The sequence below is a fragment of the Bubalus kerabau genome, chromosome 7, assembly GCF_029407905.1.
Source record: "Bubalus kerabau isolate K-KA32 ecotype Philippines breed swamp buffalo chromosome 7, PCC_UOA_SB_1v2, whole genome shotgun sequence".
Classification (NCBI taxonomy): domain Eukaryota; kingdom Metazoa; phylum Chordata; class Mammalia; order Artiodactyla; family Bovidae; genus Bubalus; species Bubalus kerabau.
In genome coordinates this window covers 121,752,333-121,759,445 of record NC_073630.1, presented here as the reverse complement: position 1 = coordinate 121,759,445, position 7,113 = coordinate 121,752,333, and the positions used below count along the sequence as shown (strand labels likewise).

The following is a 7,113-nucleotide window of genomic DNA, read 5'->3' as shown; positions in this document are numbered from 1 at the left end:
TTACCAGATTACTGAATTAACCAACAGGATAATAATCTTTGCCAGAAAAACTATGACTGTGATTTCCAAAATAGGATTGGATTGTTCATATGTATTAACCAAAATAAGCTCAGTTTTACCATAAAAACCCAATCTCCAGTTTCCAGAAAAAGAAATGTATGGGACCTGATATACAGACAGAAATTTAGCCTCAGAAAGAGGTTGGACTTAGCCAACCATCTAGCATAATACAACTGTTCAAACTCATATCTGTCAACCAAATTCAATCATTTTCCCCCAAAATTGATTTGTGTGTTGACATTCTCTAACCCCAATTTGATGAATATCTCCAATAACATAGCAATTAATTTAATAAAGGAACTCACCAATTTTAAATCGCAATAAATGTACCAAACATTTTCACTGTTTATGGAGAGCTTTACAGTAAGAAAGTTATCAACAAAAGCAGGCACATCCGTGTACAAAGTGTTGCTGTGGGTGCTTCTTCACGTCTTCCATTCCGACAGTATCAGCCGCTCCGTCTTTCTGTCCTCTCAGTCAGCGTTCTTCCCGCTCGCTGGGTGAGCTTTCACCCGGGCCTGGGCCTCGGGGGCGCCCAGGGAACGGACTTGCCAAAGAGAAGTGCGGTGGGGGCGAGCCAACCCCAAAACATTTATTGTAAACTTTAAAATGGAGTCCGGATACGAGCAGACACAGAAAAGAAGAGAAACCTCCCAAACACAGAAATAATAGTACTGGAGGACCAGTCTCGCGGCGGGGAGCCCCAGAGGCGCTGGGCCAGACCGCCCTGAAGCTGCGGCGCCACGGAGAGGCTTGGCTTTGCGCCCCGCCAGCCCCCCACCTCCCTCGCCGCCGCGGCAGGGCAGGGAGACGGGCACGGCCGTCCGCACAGGCCCAGGGGCTCAGCAGGCCCGGCCCGGCTCCCAGGGGCGCGCCGCCTCGCAGGGCGGGCGGCAGCAGTAGGGGTAGGAGGCGTTGAGGTCGGGGTCCGAGGGCGCGTACCCCGGCAGCTCCACAGACGGGTGCCCCCCGCAGCACACCTCCACGCCCGCCTCGTCAAACGCGTGGAAGACGCCCACGTTGATGTAGGAGACCGCGTGGTGCGTCGCGAAGCCCTCGCAGTCCCCCGGGGCGGCGAAGTCCGACTCCTCCGGAGACAGGATGGAAGCCTCGCTGGGCCGCGGCTGCAGCCTCCGCCCCCGCCGGCCCCGCCGGCCCCGCCGCGACCGGGAGGCGGGCGGCTGCGCGCGGAGCCCCGGGCCGCCGCGGGGCCGCGCCAGGGCCCGTCCTCCCTTCCGCCGGCCGCGCCGGCCTCGCCGGGCCTGCGACGACTTGTAGTTCTTGACCAGCAGGAGACTGAGCAGGCCCAGGAGGCACTCGAGCGAGTTGAAGACGGTGGAGAGCACCAGGCCGCGCTGGTAGTCCTTCAGCTGGCGACACTTGGCGGAGGTGGCGCTGTCCAGGGTGCCGCGGGTGCGCGGCGCGCCGGGTGCCGGGCCGGGGCCGGCGGCTGCAGGGCCCGGGGCCGGGCCGGGGGCCGCGGCCGGCGCGCGCGGCGGCAGGCAGTAGTGGGAATACTTGCGCTCCACCAGGGACACGGTGTCGCCGTCGATCACGGCGCCCGCGAAGGCGCTGAGGACCCCGAGCATGAAGACGAGGACGCCGAGCAGGAGCAGGTTCTGGCTGCTCACCGGCCCCGAGGGCCCGGCGGCGCCCCCCGGGTCGCCCGGCGCGGCCTCCGCAGCCCCCGCGGAGCCGGCGGCGACCCCTAGCCCCGGGCCCGGGCCCGGCCCCGCGAGGGGCGCGTCCCGGGGCCCGCAGCAGAGCAGGGCGGCGCCGAGCAGCGAGAGGCCGGCGGCCAGCAGCAGCCCCGAATAGAAGGCGCCGGCGGCCGCCCCCAGCCGGAACGGCTCCCCGCGCAGCTCCGAGCCCAGCGAGAAGCACTTGAGGCCGACGGCGGCGGCGCTGAGCGCGCAGGCGAGCAGGAGGCAGGAGGAGAGCGCGGCGCAGGCCCCGCGGACGCTCCACTTCATCCTCCGCGCCCGAGCCGGCCCGCACCCCGCGCGCCCGCCGCCGCCCGCCGCCGCCCCCGCCGCCTGCGCCTCCTCCCGGCGCCGCGCGGCCGGACCGCCGGCCTCCTCCTCATCCTCCCGCGTCCTCCCGGGCCCGCGCCGCCGCCGCCGCCGCCGCCGCAGTCGGAGCCCGCATCCTCCACCTCCCGCCGCCGCCGCCGCGGCCCCGCGCAGGGAACCGATGCGGCGCGGAGGACCGCAGGGCGCGCGCGCCCCCTCCCCAGCCCGCGGCGCCCCTCCCAGGACGCTCAGCTCCCCCCACCGCCCGCGGCCCTGCGCGCCCGGCCCAGGCACCGCCCTCCCCCGCCCCCCCAACCCGCGTCGCCCCTCGGACACCCCTCGGACACCCCCGCAAGGAGAAGCCCCCCGCGCCGCGTCTCTCCGCCTTTTTCCCCCGAGTAGCGCCCCGGCCTCTCTGGGCACGCCGCTCCCCACCCCTGGGCGCCCTCCCCTGACGCCCCCAGGCCCCACCCCCAGCGCCTCCCACCTCTCGGGCCCCCGCGGGGGCGCTCCGCAGGCCACAGGGCTGGGGTCTCACTCCTCGCCCCCCGCCTGTCAGAGATCAGGAAGCCTGAGGAAGTTGGCTTGGAGTGCGGGAACAGAGGACCCTCGAGCTGAGGGCTACGGGGAACGCCTGAGTGTGGGCGGGGAGGGGCGAGTCCGGGGCGAAGGGAAGAAAGAAGACCCCGGAGCAGGGGTTTGCGTGCGGGGGGTGGCGGGCGGGACGGAAGGCAAGAGAGGAGCCCGGGCAGGGGTGAGCCGGCTACTCGCGGGAGGAGGGCGGGAGTCCGGCTGCGGGGTGGAGGGGAGGGCTCGGAGGAGGCGCTCGGGTGCCGGGACCCTCGGGCGCCGCCGGGGAGCGCGGGGCCCAGTGCGGGGGCGGGGGCGGGTGAGGCCTCGGGGAGCCCTGGAGGAGTCTCGTCCGAGCCCTCAGGGATTCTCAGGGATCATGCGGGACTTCCCCGCAGATGCGGGTGCGAGTGAGTTAATTCATCGGAAGGCGGCTCACGGCCTGAGAGCAACGCGGGAGACTGCGGGGGGGGGGAGGGGGGGGTGCCGCGTGGGGGAGGGTAAATCGCCTCCTTCCGACCGACGCGGCGCTCTCGGTGGGAGAGGAAGGCGTGGGGCCGAGCACAGCGTGGAGATGGCCTTGCCCGGGCCTCTCGGGCACCCAGCCTGCTGAAACGAGGCCTGGGAACGCGTCTCCGGCAAGCCCTCTGAGGTCCCACCGCGCCGAGCGCCCTCGGTTCTTTCCACACCGGCTCTGCCGCTTCTGCAGCGAGGCCCGGGGACCGATGACTCACCCTGCCGGCTAATTACAGCGTTAAATAACTTCGCACTGGATCCCGGGGAAGCGGGCGGCGCAGCAGCTAGGGAACGCGATGCGGGAGGAGGGGCCGGGGGAGATGCAGGGGTGCTTTGAGAACACACCCCCGTTCCTGCCGCCCGCTCGGCAAGTTCTGGCCCGTGGAGGCTCCCCCAGAGCTCACAGCGTCGGGCCCTTTCCCACACAATGTCCTGCGGTGGCCGGTGAGCAGGGGCACCAGCCCCCAGGGGGCCCTCCCGTCTGGAGGAAGCCTCATCCGCATTCGCCAGGCAGCCCGCGCAAGGGGACCCTCGCCCACGTTTCACGGAAACCATCTGCCCAGTGAATATATGCGAAGGCCTTTCGTGCGTCTCTCTGGACAGTTGCGTGGGACGGACGTGAACGGCGGTGGCTGCGCGGAGAAGGAGCAGGTTTCGCTGTATTTTTAGCAGGGAGTGCAGATTTTAGAGCGTCAGCTGAACCTTCTCGTTCAGTCCTCTCCTCATGCAGGACGACTTGCCAGAAAAGTAGGGATAGTGAGCTTTCTTTCACATTTATGGGGTATAGGTTTTAAAGGACAGTGTGTAAATCAGCTTGTATAATAATCGTGGCACCCACGCGTGTGAGCGGAGTTGCCATGAGCTGACTTCCAATGATTATTTCTGTTTCCAGGGAGACGAGGTTTGCAGCCACCTCCGTGGAGGATGGAGCAGCTTCTCCATTCCCTACGCTGTGCTGCGGCAGCCAGATTGATGAGGCTTTGCTGGAGGAAGTGAGCTGCCTTGGCTGGTTCTGAGCCCGGCCTGGATGGAGGCCTGAGTCGGCCTGCGCACGCTGCGGGCTGCCGTGCAGCAGCCTCTCAAGTCCGAGGACCCAGGCTGGCTAGTGGTTTAGGATTTCTCCAGGATCTGGCCTCCTCTCTCCTCCAGAGCCTGCTTCTGCCAGCACTTCACTCGACCCCTGACCACCATTCCTTAAATGAGTGGTGCCTCTTACCAAAGCAAGCCCTTGGCATATGCTGTTCCCGTTTCTGCTTTATGTTCCCCGGGCCACATCCTCACCTAGCTTCTGCTGTCTCCTTTCTTAGACCTTAGCTTCAGCTCCCTTAATTGCCCTCTCTTCTGTTGGGTGCCCACTGTCCTTTGAACAGTGAAAAGAGTGCTCCCAAAGACTTTCCCGTTTAGTCCTGGCAACGAACCCTGAGGCAGGTGGCTCTGCTCTCCTCACAGAGGTGTTCCATCCCAAACCCAGACTCTGCCCACCTCCCTGGTCCCCACCTCCCTGCACCCCTGCCTCCCTGCACCCCACTGCCTCCCTGCCCCTCAGCTCCTGGCCAAAGTTCCCCATAACAGGCAGGATCTCCCAGTGGTCTAAATGTCTGTCTTCCCAACCATACTGGGGGCTCAGTGCAACCAGGGTCCATGTCCAGCTTGTCCCCACCCCCTCCCCATCAGGACTCCCCATCAGGCCCCATCCTGGCCATGTGGAATGGACAAGTGAGCAGATGAATGAATGGGTAAACTGCTGCCAACCTGGGGTTGCTCTGTCCTGTGACAGCATCTAATGTCAGTCCAGTTTTGCTCACAAGGAGAACAGGGCCAAGTAACACAGACCAGGCCCGCAGGACGGCGAGGACCACCTCCCTGCTGCAGTGAGGGAGGGCACTCTGGCCAGGAGCCAGAAGCAGCACGTGTGGAGCCCTGCAGGCAGTGACCAGCAGGTGTCCTGTCATGAAGGGCCTTGAGCTGTGCAAGTTCGGACTTTGTCCTGAGGGTGAGGAGACCTTAGAAGGGCCCGGTACTGTGGGGTGTTCTAGACGCACTGCTGTGAGAAAACTGGGCTGGGGGCTGGAAGCATGTAGGGGTCGGGGCAGGTGGAGGGTCCTGCCCCATCACGGTGCTCATAGAACATACTCTTGGGCTCCTGTCCCAAAGCCTGGCAGATGGCCGACTGGCCATCTCTTTTGGCTGCTCCGCTGGAACGCGGACAGTGGTCAGCTATCTTGATGAGTGTGTCTGTATCCCCTCTGTGTCTGCAGGAGGAAGGGACAGCAGTCTGCAGGCCCTGCCACACAAAGCTCCCAGGGACCCTGTAACCGCGCCACTCTCACCTCTGCAACCCATGCATAGTTTGAAAGTTAATTCCACTGCTTTTTTTTTTAATGGCTGTGCTGGGTCTTTGTTGCTGCTCGTGGGCTTTCTCCAGTTGTGGCAAGCGGGGCCTACTCTCTAGGTGTGGTGTTGGGGGCTCACTGCTGTGGTTTTCAGGGTGCAGAGCACGGGCTCTAGTGCTCGCGGGCTTCGGCAGTTGCGGCTCAGGCTTGGTAGTTGTGGCTCATGGGCTGTGTTGTCCCGAGGTGTGTAGGATCTTCTCAGACCAGGACTCGAACCCATGTCCCCTGCATTGGCAGGTGGATTCTTTACCGCTGAGCCACCAGAGAGGCCCTCCCCTGCTTTCTGGCAGAGTCCTTTCCCCCAGCCCCCAACAGGCTCACCTGTGAAGCTTGTCCCCCCCACAGCCCCTGGCACAGTGGGGTCCAGGGGGTGACTTGAGGGCTGTGGTGAACTCTGAGGCAGGGAGCTCATGCCAGAAAAAAGCAGCACCCTCATGAGAAATGACTCTACGTGGGGAGGGGTGGGTGGCAAGGAGTGATTTTAAGAATCACAAAGCCTACCACATACCAAGCGAACTCACAGGGACCCTTGTGGCGCCTCTGTGTGGGACACATCACTGTCACAATCTAAAAGCAGAACCAGAGAGGACAGTGGTTTTAAAACGTCGTGTGTTTTTTGTTGTTGTTGTTATAGCAGTAATCATGCGTCAAGTGAAGACTGTTTTTCCTATTAACGTTAAATTTCAATATTTGCATATTTATTAGCATGTAAAATCCAATTTCCTACAGTGTTTACTTCAATTAATTTGGCTGATTCTAATTATTTTTTCTAATTTGTTTTTCATTTTACTTTTCAGTATTTCCTCCTTTATCTTTTTAACTGGCTAAGTGCTCAGATTTTTCTTTCATTATTAATTCTAAGCCCCTTTTTTAGGGAATAATCAGTATAGATCTTCCTGTACAAGTGCGGCCATCTCCGCACAGGTGATGGTTAATCTGAAGACCTCAGTCTCACAAATCAGAGCCTGTGAATTCTTGGAGACACAGAATGTACCTTATCATTTTATAAGTTTTTGTCTTATAAAATATAATAGAGCCACAGAAAAACCCATAAAACATGCATGTAACGGTTTAATGACATAAACGAGCATCTGTGTCCTTGCCACCAAATCAGGAAACAGAACACTGCAGACTCAAGGGTGCAGCTCACCTCAGCCTCCCCCAGAGGTCCTGCTGACCTCATCGAACTGCTTCCTTCTGTTTACTTGTACTTTAATCACCTAAGTATACATCCCTGAACATTTTAGTTTGGCTTTGCCCGTTTTTTTTTTTTTATTATACAAGTGGAATCATAGAGCCTGACTGTTGCACATCTTGTTTCTTTCGTCCAACTTGATGCCTCCTGCTGTGTCTCTAGTTTATCTCTGTCAAAGCTGGTACTAAGCCATTGTGTAAATGTGCCACAGTTTATCCACGTTACTGTTGATGAGCATTGGATTGTTTCTAGTTTGGGAGATTATGAATAAAGCTGTTGTGAACTTTCTTATGCTTGTGCACTGATGCACTTGAGGGTGGATTTTATCTGATCATGAGTAATATAATGTATATGCTGAGCTTTTTGT

The 7,113-nt window shown here is 60.5% G+C and overlaps 1 protein-coding gene across 1 annotated transcript; it reads right to left on the bottom strand.

Annotated features, from left to right (window-relative positions):
- Positions 1–334: 334 nt before the first annotated feature.
- Positions 335–2,033, bottom strand: TMEM271 (transmembrane protein 271). The gene has a single exon (XM_055587549.1). The coding sequence runs from the start codon at positions 2,031–2,033 to the stop codon at positions 903–905; it is 1,131 nt and encodes a 376-aa protein (XP_055443524.1). The 3' UTR covers positions 335–902.
- Between the last annotated feature and the right edge of the window lie 5,080 nt (positions 2,034–7,113).